This window comes from Chionomys nivalis, chromosome 1, assembly GCF_950005125.1.
Source record: "Chionomys nivalis chromosome 1, mChiNiv1.1, whole genome shotgun sequence".
NCBI lineage: Eukaryota > Metazoa > Chordata > Mammalia > Rodentia > Cricetidae > Chionomys > Chionomys nivalis.
This window is the reverse complement of record NC_080086.1, coordinates 15,037,198-15,056,996: the sequence shown is the minus strand read 5'-3', so window position 1 is coordinate 15,056,996 and position 19,799 is coordinate 15,037,198. Positions and strand designations below refer to the sequence as shown.

Below are 19,799 nucleotides of genomic sequence, written 5' to 3'. Positions count from 1 at the left end.
TATAATAACAAGCTGGAAGAAATGAATTTGAGTCTATGGATATTTCTAAAAAGACAATGTAAATCAGGCAAGAGATACATGCCTGCATTAGGATAACTGGGGTGAGAGGACCCTGAGTTTGAAGCTAGCCTGAGGTAGGAAAAAAACACATCTTTACCAAACCGAAAAAGGCAATGGGATTCAAAAGAGGAACACTATTAATTTCACTGCATTCTGGTTGTAATACAAAATCTATGATTAAGTCAGATTATATAAGAAAATATACAGCTGTGGTTGTAATATATAAAATTAGGACAGTCACAAAAATATAGGGATAAACTTATAAGGAAAGTCACCAGATTTTGAGGGAAATGTTAAAGGTATGTTCAAAAGAAAATGACCCAGGAAATGATAAAACCAGTTTTGTGTAATGCGTAAACGAAGATGACAGGGACTTTTATCTGCCCCTTCATCTCCTCCACCAAAGAGACTGATCTGCAGACTGGAGGGGGAAGCCAGACGAGGCTACAATGACGCCAGAATCTTCTATGGAAAATGGACGGTGAAGAGGCAGTCACCTCAACAATACATCAGTTCTGTCCCAAGACAGTGTCCAGCACCAGCCATGATGGCGGCTGTTACAGAGAACTTCAAGGGAACCCGCAGTGGGATTAAACCCTCAGTAAGCATGGACCATCTGAGTCCTCAGAACAGAACTGCACATGGGTGTAGGAGCACTTTCCCGTGTCATGGATGAGTGTCCAAAGAATTCAAATCCTGCCCAAGTTCTCAGTTTGTAAAGATGAAATTCAGTCTTGAGCTCAAAGATATGAAGCACAAATGTCTTACTGTGTGTGTATTCATGTGTGTTTAAGCATGTATGTGTGTTAGTGTATGTGCAGGTGCACATGTATGTGAGTATATGTTGAGGCTGAGGACATTCTTCAGTCACCATCTAAATTGTTTTGTGTGGGGGGGAGGGTGCCTTTCACTGTCTTTGAATCTACCAAGACGTCTAGGCTAGCTCTAGTGAGCCCTGGGAATCTGCCTGTCTCCACTGCCCACCCCAGCACTGGGTTATAAGTACACGCCAGCATATGCCTCGCTTTTCAAATGAGTTATGGGAATTGCACTCACATCTTTGTGTTTTCAAGGTGAGCATTTTACCAACTTAGCCATCTTCCCAAGCTAGAAGTAAGTCCTGCTTCTGTATGCTAATGTAACAGCGCCTGCAAGGCTGAGGGAGGTAAAATGTGAGTTTGAATCCAGCCTACACTACAAGTCTGTGAATACATATATGTTTGGGTATCAAATACATATAACCCAAAGATTTGTTAAAGATTCACAATTAGCAACACTTAAGGAATCATGCTGCGTTTAGAAGTAGACTAATTGAAACTGGCATATGCTGTCATTTTTTTAATGGTAAAGCAAAAATAAATAAATAAATAAGACCTGTTCTAATTTGTATAGATTCGGATAAAATCTCCAAGAAGTGACTGTTAAATAAATGGTGTGGTTGTTTTCAAAAAAAAAAAAAAGAAGAAGAAGAAGAAAGAAAGAAAGAAAGAAAGAAAGAAAGAAAGAAAGAAAGAAGAAAGGAAAGAAAGAAAGAAAGAAAGAAAGAAAGAAAGAAAGAAAGAAAGAAAGAAAGAAAGAAAGAATCACCAGGAATCAGCATAGATTCACCATTGGTCCATTTCTGCCCTCGCCCAACCCAACAGCCCATAATCATAATGTCCTAACAGCATAACCTCCCACCTTGCATCTGAAAAAGCCAGGCTCATGACATGCAGATGAGATGCTCTCCACTAGTGACAGATATGTGGATATAGCCTCCTGCCATGCTCATGATGCTACTTTTGCTAGGTCCAAATGAAGCCCAAGTGTTCAAAGTAGCACCCAGCTCTGTTCCACATGTAGAATTAACAGGCTACTTCAACAGCCTGCCTGAGCCCCAGACCCAAACTCTGACATGTGCGCTTTGAATATAACTTGTTTACATGCGGTCAAAACACCTAGGGTAAGCCTCTTAACTTCAGGGAGCAGGCTTCTCGTCTGCCAAGTGAAGTATCCTAGAACATTGAGAGCTGAGTGGATGGCTCCATCGCTAAGTGTGCTTGCTGCTCTTGCATAGTGCCTGAGTTTGCTTCCCAGCACTCAAGTTAGGTAGTTCACAGCTGCCTGTATCTCCAGCAGATCCGATACCTTCTTCTAGGCTCTGTGGGCACTACAGTCATATGTGTGGGCACACACACACACACTTTAGAATAAAAACACACAGTTATTTTGATGGTTAAGAAAGAAGATGACTTTTGAAGTAATCTAGATAGCGCAATGAGCTAAACAGAGACTAGTTTATTGCAGGTCACTATTGGCCTTACTTTTCATGTACTATTTTTGTGCCTTTGCCAGTGGGGTTGCTAGACTATCAGTCAGAGACCACGCATATGTGGAATCGCAGTGAGGTATTGGGCTAAATTTCCGATTGTTGAGTAGAAAGCCATTTATACACATATATCAGTAATTTATAATTCATTTCCACCCACTTCCACAAAATATGGGAAGCAATTAACAAGCTTTTTAATGAGTTGGATGAAGGCATAGAGGCTTGTTTATAAAAAGAATGACATCAAACCCAGAGTGACAGACTATGGGCCCAATATAGACCATAGTAAACCAAATCAAAGATGAAATATAACAGTGACATCCATCAGGTCTAGCACTTTGGTCCAAACTAAACAGAATACCTGTATCTACAACAGGATGAGAAGATTTAAGATGGTCCATGTATTAAAAAGTTGAAGCTTGCTGATGAGGGCAGTATCAGTATCAATAGCAATCAGAAGTTCAATGTGTTTTTCCAAACGGGAAGTGCCTTGCTTCTTAGGCTTCAATAATAGACACGGGGTTCTTACATGAAAGAAATCATTTTTCTGGTGCATTCTACATGACACAAATCAAACATGGAGTACTGTGGGAGGCTATGTTCAGCTCTGAGCATCATCTTGAAGCCCAGGAGGTCATTCAGAGGTAGTTTGTCAAACAAAAGAAATGGGGAGAAAAATACTGAAAAGTTCAGGGCTAGAGTGTCGCTCAGTGGAACAGGGCTTATCTGGGATGTGTAGGGCCCTGAGTTCAGTCGTCAGCATTACAAAGGTTAACGAAGTTATACCATGAACCCTGTTGTAGTATGCATAAAAGAAGAGACCGTACTGTAACATGCACCTAATAATTCTTGCAGAAGACACCCTCCTCATACGCCGCTTCTCCAACCTCTACTATTGTGCTACAGAGGTCGCCAATGACCCTGAATCATAAAGTCCGCCAATGACCTCAGATCACAAAGCCCAACCATGACCCTGAATCACAAAGCCCAATAGTCAGCTAAATGCTCAACCCTCTTCTACCACCACTGACCTTCTACAGTCTTATTTGTAAGTTTTGTGGCTAGTCCCAATGATACCACAATGTCCTGGTTTCTTCTTTGTTCAGTGGTCATTTTCTTCCGTCTTTCCTCCATCTTATAACTCCTTAAAATGGAATCCTCCACAACTCACCAGGTGAACAATTTGTATAGCCATTTATACCCGAAAAAAACTCACATCCAAATCAACCTGGAAATTCCATCTTTAGTGATGGCTCTTGTACATAGATTTCTAGTCACAGAAGTCTTCCAACCTCAAAGATCTGATTGATTTCTAAGTTAGAAAAAGCTGAAACTAATTCAACTCCCCAACCTTCCCCATCTCAGTTTGGGGCCTGTTCCCAACTCAGAGAAACCCATGTTTCCCCTCCTTCCTTCTTTCTAGCCACATGCAATCACTCACAAGTCTATTAGGCAGTAAATACATATCTCAAGACCCAAACTCTCCAATTCTGCGTGCCCAGTGTATTTCTCCCCTGGACTGTGGAATAGCTAGCCGGATAGTTCTTGCACCTACACACTAGCCATACTTTGGTTTTCTAAGTTGGAGCATTTGCTTCCAGGCTCTACAACAGTTACCACAAAAGTCCAAGGATTTTCTGCCTGGAAAACCCCACCAACCTTGGTCCCTGTGTTGCTCTGATTTCTTTCAGTTTCGTACTTCCTGTCCTCTCGTCACATGACCCTCTCACAGCCCTGGGAATACTCGAAACTTATTCCTTTCTTCACACATTTGCCCTGGCTACAGGTTCCCTCACGTCCCATGCTTTTGAATCCATCAGGCAGCTACACAAATGCCACCTTCCCCCAGAGACATTCTAAGACAAGGTCATCTGAAAACACTCCCTGATCCTTTATTTCACTTGAGAATCTTTCCAACAGCCAGTTGTGCTCATGTTTGTCAATTCTGCGACAGCATGGTTCTTGTGTGTTTATCTCCCCCACTCAGCAGCAGGAAGTGTCTGGCTAATACACAATGGGGAATCAGGCAGCTCACAGACCCATCCAAGGATCAAATTAATTTATCTGATACCTTCCTAGCATTTCAAATACCTGAACTTTGTGGCAACTGCTTCATGATTGCATTTTCTTCTACTCTCCAAAATCCTCTTGGGAAGCTTTGTGATAAACACAGGTGTCCCGTGTTTATCAAAGGGAACTGAATTTGGAAAGAAGCCTATCCGGGCTCCATTCGAAAAAGAATTCTCAAACAGTGACCACTACTGCTTTGATAATGATCTTGCCATCTCTGGAAGTAACAAGCTTACGGTGAACGGCAAATTGCATGAGGTGTAAACAGACCCTTGTAGCAAGGGAAGACAGGGCTAGATGCTATCTCACATGTAGGATGTCACACCTCCATTCTCTGTAGCAGAAGTGCAGAGGATAAGGAGATGCTGCTGATGTCTGGAGGACCCCAGAGATGGAGAACCCGATTTTTTTGAATACCTAACTCTTTTTTAATAGATTTTTATTGAGCTCTACATTTTTCTCTGCTCCCCTCCCTGCTTCTCCCCTGCCCTTCAACCTTCTTCCAAGGTCCCATGCTCCCAATTTACTCAGGACATCTTGTCTTTTTCTACTTCCCATGTAGATTAGATCCATGTATGTGTCTCTTAGTGTCCTCACTGTTGTCTAAGTTCTCTGAGATTGTGATTTGTAGGCTGGTTTTCTTTGCTTTATGTTTAAAAATCACTTATGAGTGAGTACATGTGATAATTGTCTTTCTTGGTCTGGGTTAACTCACTCAAAATGATGTTTTCTAGCTCCATCCATTTGCCTGCAAAATTCAAGATTTTGGTTCTTTTTCTCTTGTGTAGTACTCCATTGTGTAAATGTACCACATTTTCCTTATCCATTTTTCAGTCAAGAGGCATTTGGGTTGTTTCCAGGTTCTGGCTATGACAGACAATGTTGCTATAATCATAGTTGAGCACATGTCCTTGTGGCACAGTTGAGCATCCTTTGGATATATACCTAAAAGTTGTATTGCAGAGTCTTGAAAAAGGTTGTTTCCTAATTTTCTGAGAAATTACCACACTGATATCCAAAGGGGCTGTACCAGCTTGCACTCCCACCAGCAATGCAGGAGCATTCCCTTTACCCTACATCCTCTCCAGCATAAGTTGTCATCAGTGTTTTTGATCTTGGCCATTCTTACAGGTGTAAGATAGAATCTCAGAGTTGTTTTGATTTGCATTTCTCTGACAACTAAGGATGTTGAACATTTCCTTAAGTGTCTTTCAGCTATTTGAGAGTTCTCTGGTTAGGTCTGTACTCCATTTTTTATTGGATTATTTGTTCTTTTGATGACCAATTTCTTGAGTTCTTTGTATATTTTGGAGATCAGAGCTCTGATGTGGGGTTAGTGTAGATCTTTTCCCATTCTGTAGGCTGTCGTTTTGTCTTGTTGACCATGTCCTTTGCTTTACAGAAGTTTTCAGTTTCAGGAGGTCCCATTTATCAGTTGTTGCTCTCAGTGTCTGTGCTACTGGGGTTATATTTAGGAAGTGGTCTCCTGTGCCAATGCATTCAAGTGTACTTTCCACTTTCTCTTCTATGAGGTTCAATGTGGCTGGCTTTATGTTGAGGTCTTTGATCCATTTTGGACTTGAGTTGTGTACATAGTGATAGATATGGATCTATTTTCATTCTTCTACATGTTGATATCCAGTTATGCCAGCACCATTTGTTAAGTATGCTTTCTTTTTTCTAGATCCTGATTTTTAACAATAAATGCTGTCGCCAGCCGCAGGTATTGGGTGAGTGTGCCCTGAGATGTGTGTGAAGCCAGAGGAGGGATTTGCTGATGAGAGGAAATGGAGAGTGGAGACAGCAGGTTACAAGGACAGGGGAGGCTTCAGAGAGGCTTCGGGAATTATCTGAGCATCTTTGAAAGCAGCCAAAGGGAGGAGGCTGGAGGAAAAGTGTCGGGCCCAAAGTGAGAGTGGACCAAGGGAACGTGGATGGATGATGACAACATGTTCATAATCCCAGCAGCAGAACTGGCCCAGAGATGGCCAGGCTCTGGGGTAGAGAACCTGGGTAAGGCATGTGTTCGATAAGGAAGAGATGGAATGGAAAAGGCAGTCATGAGTCTCTAGGAAGGTTCTCTTTGTATTTTGTTCTAGTGAAATTTAATAGCACTTCTTATTTTAGTTGTAATATGCTTTTGTTGACATTGTTTTGTTTGTTTGTTTTAATGGCGGGAGCCTGGCAGGGATGTTGTGAAGAAAGAGCTCCCTTCCTGGGTTGTGTGCCCTAAGTTTATTTAGGAAGAGTAAAATTGCTTCAAGGAAATTTCGAGAACTAAGAAGGAGCTCAAGATAACATTGAGTTAAAAACCAAGAGCATGAGTAATTCTGGTTTTAGACCTGGCGGTAAAATACAGTACGGGGTAGGATGTGATTTCCCCTCAGAGCACAAGGGCCTATCATATCTGTTACCTTCTTCAAGAATACAGTGACAGATATATAGCCTTTGACGCTGATAGCCTATCTGGGGGTGCCAGATGATGTCAGTCACAGAGCTGGCCCTTCAGAAGGTTTAGGGGAGAAGGAGGTTAGCTACATACAGCTCTTACTCGGAAGTGATTGCTCCATGGCTGCAGCCTTTACCAGGCTCATGAAGCACACTGCCCACCCCTCCAGCCTGGGATGATAAAGGTTCCCGGATGCTGATCCTTGCTGGCCTGTTACACCATCAGCTCATGTTGAGTCCCTTATGCCTTCCCACATATCTGTAGTCTGTTTATCAGTCCCTCCTCCACTCGGTCCTTATGAGTGTGTCATTATGTTCCTGCCAGGCGCTGGCTACAACACTAAGAAAGACTTGAAAGACGGATTCCTTCCCTGAAGCAGGACTTTCCGTCCAATCAACTGAACAGGACTGCTACATATCTCTCTTATTGGTCATTACCTGAACTGCAGAACCTACAGATGAGTTTACCAACAACCTGATTTTGTTTCTAGCTTTCTATCTTTTTGGATCAACTCTGGTATGATAGATTTCGACTTGATACAGCCTCACCTAAAGGTCCTTACACTTATAATTCTGGCCTAATTTCACTCTCAACCTGTCTTCCTAAAGGCATTCAGCATCTCTTCGCTGGCACACGTCTTGTGTTGTTGGTACCTCTGAAGGAAGGCTACCAAGCACTGGACAAAGCAGCTAAGACTCACCAATCAGCTCCTGACTCTACAGAGAATTTGCAAAGCAAATCCAGAGTAAAGCAGAGTTCTGTGGTGGAAATTCACTGTAGGAACTGAAGGCAAAGCTCCAGGTAGACAGCCCAAGTCTACAGTGTGCCAGTACCCAGTGTGGAAGAGCCTCCCCCTGTCAAACAGCCTCCCAATGTCGGGTCCTCCATCCTGGAAGGGGACAGAGCTGCTTGCTGTGGTAAGGTCTGGCTTTCGAAAGAAACTGATCTTTTATTTTTATTTATTTTTATTAATTAATTAATTTATTTAATTATTAAAGATTTCTGCCTCTTCCGTGCCACCACCTCCCATTCCCCCCTCCCCCAATCAAGTCTTCCTCCCTCCTCAGCCCAAAGAGCAAGCAGGTTTCCCTGCCCTGTGGGAGGTCCAAGGACCACCCACCTCCATCCAGATCTATTAAGGTGAGCATCCAAACTACCTAGGCTCCCACAAAGCCATTATGTGCAATAGGATCAAGAACCCATTGCCATTGTTCTTCAGTTCTCAGTAGTCCTCATTGTCCGTTATGTTCAGCGAGACAACCTACCTCTCGACCCAGCAATACCACTATTGGGAATATACCCAAGAGATGCCCTAACATACAACAAAAGTATATGCTCAACTATGTTCATAGCAGCATTGTTTGTAATAGCCAGAACCTGGAAACAACCTAGATGCCCTTCAATGGAAGAATGGATGAAGAAAGTATGGAATATATACATATTAGAGTACTACTCAGCAGTAAAAAACAATGACTTCTTGAATTTTGCATACAAATGGACGGAAATTGAAAACACTATCCTGAGTGAGGTGAGTCAGACCCAAAAAGAGGCACTCATATTTGGTTTCTAGCCATAAATAAAGGACATTGAGACTATAATTCGTGATTCTAGAGAAAGAAACTGATCTTAACAGTTTCTTGAGTTAATCCATGCATGAGTGCAAAGGCTGACTTTATATGTCCCATCTAACCCCCCACCTTCTACTTAAATGGCTTAAATTCCACCATGAATTTCAGAAGAGAGAAACATATTCACAGCACAATGGTCCCTGTACCCTTTCTCCATGTCTAACACCCTCCTTCCCCCCTCCACCTGTTTCCATCTGTTCTTTTTCAAACATCAGAAATTATACACTAATTAAATGCTCAGAAGTTATGCTTTATTGATTACTCCCATAAAGCTATCTGAAACAAGATTAGTCTACTTTCCCTCTGCATTATTACATTTTCTCAAATAATCTGAAAGATTAGATTGTCCCCATTTTAGAATTAATGAAGTCAAGCCTCCGAAAGGTTAGATAATTAACTCAGGATTACAGGACATTTTAACTCAGCTTAGAACCAAGATAAACTCAGTTTGTCTGTGACTCCACAGTGTTTCTTCAACAACACACCTCGTCCCCTGTGCCCAAATTAATGCTCCCTCTTTATGACACATGTAAGACAGAACAGGGCATCTTAGCTGTAAGTCACATCCACAGCAACCCTCATACACAAGGCTGAGTGCTGAACCGGGGCTTCTGCTTGCTGGTGTACACCCAGGAGTACCGCCTGCCAGCCCCATCTATGGAAAGCATCAGCTTGGCTGTGATGTGACCAAAGCCTGTGTACTCTGTACCTCCATTCCCGATAACCTGACACGGCCAGAACCCATTGTCCGCTCTGGAATTGCTCTCTGTCTCAAGAGTTAAACAAACACCCACCAGGGGCAGACGCTCAGCATCTCTTCTGTCCTTGCCTCTGCTGAACAGATTGAATATATGCTGCCATTTTCTCTCTCTCTCTCTCTCTCTCTCTCTCTCGAGAGAGAGAGAGAGAGAGAGAGAGAGAGCCAAACGTCTCTAAGAATGAAGAGACAAGAAGTTCTAGTCCCGTCAGGATGACAGAGGAACAGGAAGTACGGGTGGAAGCTGCAAACTGAGCTCGGCTTTGCCTCTGCTGTCTGAAGCACCAGCTTGCGGGAATGGTGAGGACTTTATCAGACATGTGCTGAATTTAAATAATATTTGTTAATGTATCGAAACAGAACTTACTCAACTACTTGACTTCATATCTACTTCAGGACATGAGATGGGTGCATCTTTTGAGGTCCCACACCAATAAGCATTTGCAAGACATTTCATCTTCTCATAGGAAAGCATTCTATTCATGGTAACACAGCATTGAAGGTTATTCACAGATCCCTAGCTATTGGCAAGTCAAGGAATATACTTAAAGACAGGCTCTTGAGACAGACGGACTAGATTTGAGTTCAGACTCTGATATACATTTGCTGAATTTCTATCAATGAGTTAGCCACCAAAAACAATTATTTCCCAATCTATGATAACTATGGTATTTATTTCATGGTATTTTGTCAAGGAATATACTTAAAGACAGGCTCTTGAGACAGACGGACTAGATTTGAGTTCAGACTCTGATATACATTTGCTGAATTTCTATCAATGAGTTAGCCACCAAAAACAATTATTTCCCAATCTATGATAACTATGGTATTTATTTCATGGTATTTTTGTGATAATTAAGGAATGGTATTCATTAAATCAATAGAAAAACACCTTGCAATCACAAGGTTGATGAGGCAGGATGTCTGCTTTCTGCCTTGATGGAATGGCTGGTTTTGTACCAATCCTCCTATTAGAAGCAGAGAACAAACTATGTAAAGTACCCATCACCAGGCAGTGACTAATACCCAGCAAAAGACTTCAAGGACTGAGAAAATCGAAACTCATGAGCTAAGCCGCTGATGGCTCTGGCCTTTTGCCTAGACATGATTCCCTGGGCGGGACACAGTAAACCAGAGTCTAAGCACAGCACAGCGCAGGGCACCACGATGCTGAAAAGGCAGAGGTCAGAGTTCCTGACAGCTAAGGAGGTAAGACCTAAGTAAGAAACACAAATGGCAAATAAATATTTCAAAAGTGTTCATTACCCTTCATTATTGGGGAAGAGCAAATTAAATTGCGTGAGATCCTATCTCACCCTCAAGAGAATAGCCACCATGAAGGAAACAAATGGCAGTAAATACTGGCTAGGATGTAGAGAAAGAGGAACGCTTACACACTATTGATCTTAATGTAAGCTGGTGTATTCATGATGGAAGTCTCTGTGGAGGGTGTTCATGAAACTGAAAGTTGAACTCCCGGATAATCTGGCTGTATCAGACCATCGGTATACACCCAAGGGACTCTAAGTCAACATACCACAGAGAAACTTCTACACTCTGCCAGGTTTACTATGCACTGTTCACAACAGCTAAGACCAGCTCAGATGTCCAAATAAATAAAACATAGTGCCTATACACTATGAAAAATTTTCAGTCACTAATTAAAATGAAATCATGGCATCTTCAAGAGAATGGATAAAATTGGGAGTCATCGCGCTAAGTGAAAGAACTCCAATTCAGAAAATCAAATACACGTGTTTGCCTGTAGATGAAGAATCTATATTTAAATGTGATGGAGGGGTAAAAGTAGAAAAGGAACCAGGAGAAAGAGTTGTTAAAGTGGAAGAGGGAAAGGAGAGGGTGATGGAATACATGTGACATCAATGCCAAAGGAGAACTGATTCCGGAAGAAAGGGGAACAGCAAGAAGGGGCCGGGAAACAGAGAGCAATGGGAGAGGGGACGGATAAGGACAAAGTCAAATGACATTGTATGAACATGTCCCAAGAGAGGAAGCTCAGCTCTTCGTGTACTCACTTCAAAACTGAAATTTATGAAACGAAAAGGAACCTACAGATGGAGTAAAGAAGGGTGTGCACAAGAAAGGAGGAGCCTGAATCCAGGATGAATGCTGGTGACACATGATTGAGGGGACACCTGAGATTATCCTGATAAGGGCCAGTCACTATCTGAAAGTAAAGCTTAGCCCTGGATCTTGTTGAACTTACAGCCCATCCAGAGCAGAACGATCTTTTTTTCACACCTTGTTTTTGCATCAGTCTGAGTTTTCAAAAATGCTAAATGCAAACGAAGATCCATTCCAGTTTAACCCTAATAAACACTGAGTCCAAACTCGAATAGAAGCCACAAGTGTTTGTCTAGTATACGTGAAATTCTGGGCTCCACCACAACATCACATAAAACAGGTGGTGTGTATCTGTAATCCTGGCTTCTGGCAAGGGGATCAGAAGTTCAAGGTCAGTCTCAGCACACATGGTGAGTTAGAGGTCAGCCTGGGATACACAAGACCCTGTCTCTGTTACAGAAGTCCGAGTTTATGGATTCAGAGAGAGTCATGGTATGTATTTTCCTTAAATAGGCAACAATGAAGCATAAAATCATGCCTAAATTATCAAGGTGATCATATAGCATTTAAATTGCAAGATAACTTATGAATAAATATTTTTTCCAAGGAAAACAAAAGAATCCAAATTCTCTACATTTTATCTAATTTCCCAATATTCAGTTGAATAACCACTTACACATAAAATGAAACACAGGTTTGGATTTTATCTATGAAAACTAAGAAACCACAAGAAGCTGTTACAGATGAAGTCTTTTGAAGTCGAAGAAGATATGGCCTTAATGAGTGAGCAAAGGAAAAGTATTAATAAAAACAGAAATTTCAAAGGAAAAGATGCAAACACAGTTCTAGAAGTTTATAAAAGATACAATAACTGTGAATTTTTTAAAAAAACTATGCTGTAAGCTTAAGAGCAAATTGGAGACGACAGAGAGTTGGTGAACCCGCAGACAGATTAATAATATCATTGATCTCTCCTTTCATTTTGTTTGCCTTGGCTCTCTGCCTAGAGAATTTCTTGACTCCAATAAAAAAAGGCCTGGTGCTTAAGCGCAGCCCAGAAATGGGGGTGAAGAAAAAGGGAAATGGTGCATGTTTATAATGGACATTCTCAAATGGGATGGTTGAAATGACAAGGGATACATGGAGAAATTACAACCCCAAACATCTCAAACACAGTAAAAAGCACAGACTTAAAGATCCAAAAATCTTACAACCCTCCCCAACAAAACAATAATATAAAGGGAATTACCCCTAATTAGTGAATCACACCAAATTAGCTACGTCATGAAACTCTGATGTTCTGGTTGAGCTGAGATTCTGAAAAGCAGCCACCCAGACCTGGGGATGGACCTGAAGGGATATCTCAGGGCAAAGCACTTGCATAATGTGCCAGGGCAAGCAGAAAAAGTAAAATATGACTAGAAAATGAAAACTAAATATAGAAAATGAGAAACAAAAATGAATGCTGAACTGGGATAAGGAGACGGCTCAGTGGGTAAAGTATCTGCCATAAGCATGAGGCCCTGAGTTCAGATCCCACAGCCCACATATATGCTGGGTGTGGTGACGCCCTTCTGGAATCCCAGCACTTCTCAGGGAGAGGGAATGCAGGATGCACAGGCCCTTGCAGGCCCGCTGCCTGCTGTACACGCCACCACCAAGACAGCCTGTCTCAAGTGAGGTGCAAGGCAAGGACTACCACCTGAGGTTGTGCTCTGAATGTGTTTATGTGTGCCTGCACTCACACAGACAGACACACCCTGCACAAAGATAACATAAAAATGAATACTGACCAAAAGACCGTGGAAATCACAACTGTAAAGTGAAAAAAAAAAAAAAAAAACACTTTTGAAATCCTTCAAGAATGAGAGGAATGAGAGAGAATGAGGAATAAGATAAATAAAAGTTTAGTGAAAGAATGGCCTTTAAGGTAAAGGGAAATAGCGCCCCATGAAAGCCCAGACCTCCCAGAAGTTTGTGGCCTGCATCACTGAAAACAGCTGATGGTCATACAAAGACTTAATAATGGCCAGTCAAATGGGATTGCACCACTACGTGGTTCCAATGTTTGTGAAGAAGACACAGGAAACAGGAAGTGGAAATTAGGAAGTTACCAGAAACCGGAAGTGGGACACATAAACTATGTAGTGTAATATATGAGGCGTAAAGAGACCAAATAATACTTCTAAATGTGCAGCCCTAACCGAGAAAACACACTTTCAACCCTAGAGCAACCGCTAATAAGACAATCCAAAGCTGAAGTCAGAAGAAACAAAACAGAAATAGCATAAATAATACTTTAGACTAGAAAAGACATTTTATTAAGTTAAAATATAAAAAGGAAGAAGCAACAGAAAGACAATAAACACGAAATAAAGAGGTACAGGCAATTAATGACCGCTGAAAGAGGCTGAGGCCATCTTCCCTGGGAATGGGGCCTTAGTTGGTCATCCAATACCAAGTGGTCAGCCCCTAAACAGTATACACAGGAACATCTAAATGGACCAGCATGCTGTATTTACATATTTATGAGTACACACACACACACATACAATAGTTTAAAGGGTCATGTATGTGAGAGGGATCTGGGAAGGGGAGACAAAGGAGGAGCTGGAAAGGGGAGAAGGAGAAAGAAATGATGTAATACAGTACCATATATTACATTTGCAATAAATAAATAAATAAGTCTTAAAAATCACAAGACAAAATCCATAATAACAAGACAATAGACATCAAACTAAACATATCAGAATAGTATACCAACCTTCCAATAAGAGGCCAGAGCTCCGGCTGGCTTCCACACCCAAGATCCGTTACCGTCTACGCAGCTCGGAATTCGTGCCTCCGTCTACGCAGCAGCCATGCCGCCGTACACCATTGTCTACTTCCCAGTTCGAGGGCGCTGTGAGGCCATGCGCATACTACTGGCTGACCAGGACCAGAGCTGGAAGGAGGAGGTGGTGTCCAAGGACACTTGGATGAAAGGCTTGCTCAAGTCCACCTGTCTGTATGGGCAGCTCCCCAAGTTTCAGGATGGAGACCTTACCCTGTACCAATCTAATGCCATCTTGAGGCACCTGGGCCGATCCCTTGGGCTTTATGGAAAAGATCAGAAGGAGGCTGCCCTGGTGGATATGGTGAATGACGGGGTGGAAGACCTTCGCCTGAAATACATCACCCTCATCTACACCAAATATGAGGAAGGGAAGGATGACTATGTGAAGGCCCTGCCTGATCACCTGAAACCTTTCGAGACCCTGCTGTCCCAGAACCAAGGAGGCAAAGCCTTCATCGTGGGTGACCAGATCTCCTTCGCCGATTACAACTTGCTAGATCTGCTGCTGATCCACCAGGTCCTGGCCCCTGGCTGCCTGGACAACTTCCCCCTGCTCAGTGCCTATGTGGCACGCCTCAGTGCCTGGCCCAAGATCAAGGCCTACCTGTCCTCCCCTGACCATGTGAACCGTCCCATCAATGGCAACGGCAAGCAGTAATGTAGGGAGAGACCGGAGCTGCCTGTCCTCCTCTCCCCAGCACTAATAAAGTTTGTAAGACAGAAAAAAAAAAAAAAAAAAAACAAAGAGGCCAGAGCTCCATGTAGATAAAATAGCAATTATATTTTGTTTATCAGGAAAACATTTTAAATACAAAGGAATGACCAAGCTAATGTTAAAATATGGAAAAAATACTCCAGCACATAACTATGTAAACCAAAAAGTCTACTTCCAGTCATTTCCTGAAAAACATCTGAGCATGAATTATTCGTAGTGTGTAAAACTCGGAATAATTCATCTGTCATAGGCAGGTCAATGGATGCACACATTATGACATGTTCATAAAGCCAATATTCAGTAACAAAAGATCACATTCGAATGCACACAGCAAAATGAACCAACCTCGTAAACATTTTCCGAAGCAAAAGATAAAACTAGACTTCAAAATTATGAGCTATAATTCCATTTAAATGAAATTCTAGAATTAGTTAGACTGTGAGGGATTCAAAACTGGCTGAAGGTTGCACTGAGCTGGAGGCTCGGGAGTGAAACAGGATACAGGGGACCACTCTGAAGGGGTGCAGAGAAGGGGACCAACCTGAGGGATGCAGAGAAGGGGACCATTCTGAGGGGATGCAGGGAAGGAGACTAACCTGAGGGGATGCAAAGAAGGGGACCACTCTGAGGGGATGCAGGGAAGGGGACCACCCTCAGGGGATGCAGGGAAAGGGACCACTCTGAGGGGATGCAGGGAAGAGGACCACTCTGAAGGGATGCAGAGAAGGGGACCACTCTGAGGGGATGCAGAGAAAGGGACCACTCTGAAGGGATGCAGGGAAAGGAACCGATCTGAGGGATGCAGAGAAGGGGACCGATCTGAGGGATGCAGAGAAGGGGACCCATCTGAGGGATGCAGAGAAGGGGAGCGATCTGAGGGGATGCAGAGAAGGGGACCGATCTGAGGGGATTCAGGGAAGGGGACTGATCTGAGGGATGCAGAGAAGGGGACCCATCTGAGGGATGCAAAGGCTCTGTCTTGAATACGGTGACTGTGTGGCTACATACACCTGTCAAAAGTCACTGACTGGTGCACTGAAAACTGGTAACTTTCATTCTATATCAATTTTACTTCAACAAAGATTATTTAATTTTTCATAAATATGAAAGCAATTAAACTTTTTGGCCTCGCATCAAATATATTCAACTTATGGTCACTTAGGAAAGAAGGAATTGTGTTATCTCCCATAGATAACATTAAATGACAGAACATTAAAATAACAGAACCATTTCAGTTGAATGTACCTTCCAACTCTCATCCACTCTGAAGGAATTTTTAATTATCAGCCAGCTCCATTATTGTTGTTACTTTCAATTTTATTGATCATTGATAGAGTTTAATTACGCACAAGTCTAGTTTCTAAAATTCTTTTGTAGACCCCAGGAAGCTCAATTGTTTCTTAATCCTCCCCACACGGGTACACAGTATATGAACATGGTGAGGGTCCCATCTCCTCTGTTCTGGGTGAACCCTCGTGGTGGGACTTTGCAGCTACTGCTCAGGTGGGAAACCCTCAAGTTTAGACTGAAACTCACGGTTCATCCCAACCTCTATTTCAGGCTCACACTTTGGTGGATAAGTCTCCACATTCCAGCAGTAAATTTCACCAGTTTCCAACATATTTACAGTCTCCTTATTACAAAGGAGCCTGAGCCATTCAGAGATGATCACCTCTCGACAACTGGATGACAACCTCACTCACCAAATCATCAGGGAGAGTGGTCCAGTCACTCAACTGGATGTCACTGCGATGTGGAGAAGTGGATAGGGAAGATTCCTCACCTTTAATCAGCTCTCTTGGCACAGACAGATGTGTGAATAGGATTTCTCCTAGCCTTCCCTTTTACCCTCTCACCTATCCCTTTCACACACACACACACACACACACACAGGGCCCTGGGGGTGGGGAGAAGAGAGGGAGGGATGGTGGAGGATAGGAAATGGGCTCCAAACTACCCCATTATGCAGTAGAAGAGGCTGATTTATTACTGAGGGTGGTAGAAGGTGTGGAAAGACATAATGGGATGAAACTCTGAGGGGAAATGAGGATGGAGTTTCAAGAAACTTAGCAGAGTGTGAAGCAAGGTCCCAGCAGAAACCTCAGAAGTAGTATAGCTAGAGATCATTAAACTCTCAACAATGAGGGGGGAAAAGGAATAGTGAGTTAGCTAGGTGTGGAAGAAGGGAGCAGATAGATGTGCATTCTACTAGAACAGTCCGAGAACAGCCTTACTAAGTAGCTCATCCTGTGAGGGTATGGGGAAGTGTTCCTTCTCTGTTCTCACTCCTCTCTCTCTCTCTCTCTCTCTCTCTCTCTCTCTCTCTCTCACACACACACACACACACAGAGAGAATGACAGACAGACAGACAGACAAACACCCCAGAGTCATTCATAATTTCTATGCACCCTCCATCTCCCCCCACCCCAACTAGAGCAGAGAATCAGGCTCCACATCACAGTGTCTCTCCCTAGTCACCCACTACTTCATTCCCCTCACTTCCCACTGGTCCTGCCACCTCTCTCTCTCTCTCACCTTCCCTCCCCCATGGTTTTTTTTTTTTTTTGGTTTTTCGAGACAGGGTTTCTCTGTGGTTTTGGAGCCTGTCCTGGAACTAGCTCTTGTAGACCAGGCTGGTCTCGAACTCACAAAGATCCGCCTGCCTCTGCCTCCCGAGTGCTGGGATTAAAGGCGTGCGCCACCACCGCCCGGCTTCCCCCATGGTTTTTCCATTAATCAATGAGTTCTTGAAGATGCTCTGCTGTGACTGGCACTCTCCACAGGGCAAGAAGACACACACAGCAATGTGGGCAGGCAGAAGCTAGAAGGGCAAGCAGGGAATGGGCACTCTCTCTGATTCTTGAAGTTTAACACTTACAAGAATGACCTAGTGTTGCTGGATCATGAGGATTATCCGTGTCAGCATCTCCCCTTATTTTAGTGCCTTTTGACACTTTGCCTTCCTACTTTGGGCCTAGCCAAAAGCTAAAACTGCCTGTAACTAGCATGGAAAACTTCAGTCACAGGGAGGCCAAGGTCAGGGCAGCTGCAAAGAACCTAAGTGTGGACTTTTCCCCTTAAGACAGGGTCTGTCCCTGTAACCCTGGCTGGCATTTAGTATGCAACGTGGACCAGGCTGGCCTTGAACTCACAGAGACCCACTTGTCTCTGCCACCTGAGTGTCAGGATTAAAGGTGTGCGCTACTACTCTCAGCCTCATTTTTTAAAAGAGTGTGTGGGCACACAAGAGCACATGGAGGCCAGAGGTGTTCAATCATCGGGATTTGTAGGTATCTGTGAACCACCTAAAATGGGTGCTGGGTATCCAACTCCTGTCCTCTGAAAGAGCAGTATGTGCTCTTAACACTGAGCCATTGCTCCAGTCCAGATATGCATTTCTCTTTCTGAGTCTCAGGTATAAATCTCTACAGGAAGCTCAAGAATGTTAACTCCTGGAGCATGTTTTGTTTGGCTAGAAAAGTTAGGAGTAGGACTGCCGCCTCAATGGCCGGGATGAAGCGGCATCCTCCGTCCTTACAATCGGTCCACTGGGAGGCAGTCGTCAAAGCACACAGTATTTCCATTTGCAGCCATTAAGTCTCCATGGGTCAAGGAAAAGCATCACTTCCAAGTCCGGTGGGCAGAGCGCAATCACTGAAGATTGAGTTAAGCCGGGCATAGAATGCTGACCAGGTGAGAATGTGCAGCCTGCTGTGACTAACTATGCCAGCTCACTCAAGACAGCCAGCCTCTGTGAAGGGCAACCAGCACAGCTTAAACACTAGCATCTTACTGCCCTCTCCTGGGCGAGGGGTCAAATCCGCAGACGTGTGAGTCATAACTAAATCAAGAGCGTGAGCCCCGAGGTGGTCAGTCTGTAATCCAATCTTCTACAAACCTTTGCGGGGGTGTGTGGGGGGAGGAATCTGCCTTCCCCATCCTCTCTTTGCAAGCCTCTCTTCCTACCGACCCCCACTTGAGCTCTAGCCTGGTTCTGCTGTCACAATCTCCACTGATGGACGCAGTGGATAGGGAAAAAGCCTGGAAGTTCCCACTGGGAAACTGGACGGGATAGATGTCAAGACAAAAGTCCTGCATACTGAAACATCCCCCAGAACTAATTTTTATGCAGCACCCCCTCATTGTTTCTCAGCCTGCAACAGTTCATCTGCGTAAACACCTCCCGATTGGTGGTGTCCACCATGTAAAATGCCTGCAGCCATAGCCCCATACACAGACTGTTTGAAAACTCACCTCTCCAACTGAATGTTTATAACTTAGTTTAAATCATGTGGTTTGTTGGTTGTTCTTTTTCGTTATTTGAATATTCAAGAGCTAGACCACCTTGTCAAAATCGGTGCGAACTCCATTCTATAGGAAGTAATTATCTTACGACTTTTAATAGCTATACAAATAGCACTTTAAACAGGGACACATGAGAATATTAAGTAAAGCAAAATGAAGCAAATTAATTAACAATGCCCTGATATGCCTAAATTAGTTATTCCCCATTCTTTATTTTATTCAAAGTATAAAGTTCAGCACAATTTTACATAAATGAAAGGAAATGGATGGGAATTTATGATACTGTGTCTTTCACAAATACAATGAGAGCTTGAAAGGAGCTTTTCATCCTCAACAAATATTGACCCAGGGCCTGCTGAGGACACAGTACTGTCCCTGGGAACAGAATGCAGTCTCACTGAAGTCTCCTTACAAGGCTAAATCACAAAGCATCCCGGGAGCCACTGTCAGAGTCACCTGACTGGGACTGCACTGTGAGCACCACATCCCGACCCCTCTGGTCCCTGCAGAGACCCTCCCATCATGTTCTGTAGGGGAAAAGTCTCCCTTAGTAGCAGGTAATGTGAGATTAGGTGGAGCAAGGGC

General features: G+C 43.3%; 2 protein-coding genes across 3 annotated transcripts in view; one reads left to right on the top strand and one right to left on the bottom strand.

Annotated features, from left to right (window-relative positions):
• The window catches only part of Grin2b (glutamate ionotropic receptor NMDA type subunit 2B), a 464,983-nt gene that overhangs the window by 406,162 nt on the left and 39,022 nt on the right, over nt 1-19,799 (bottom strand). The window lies entirely within an intron of this gene.
• Nucleotides 14,153-14,910, top strand: LOC130865492 (glutathione S-transferase P-like). Its single transcript, XM_057756610.1, has one exon. The coding sequence runs from the start codon at nt 14,219-14,221 to the stop codon at nt 14,849-14,851; it is 633 nt and encodes a 210-aa protein (XP_057612593.1). The 5' UTR covers nt 14,153-14,218; the 3' UTR covers nt 14,852-14,910.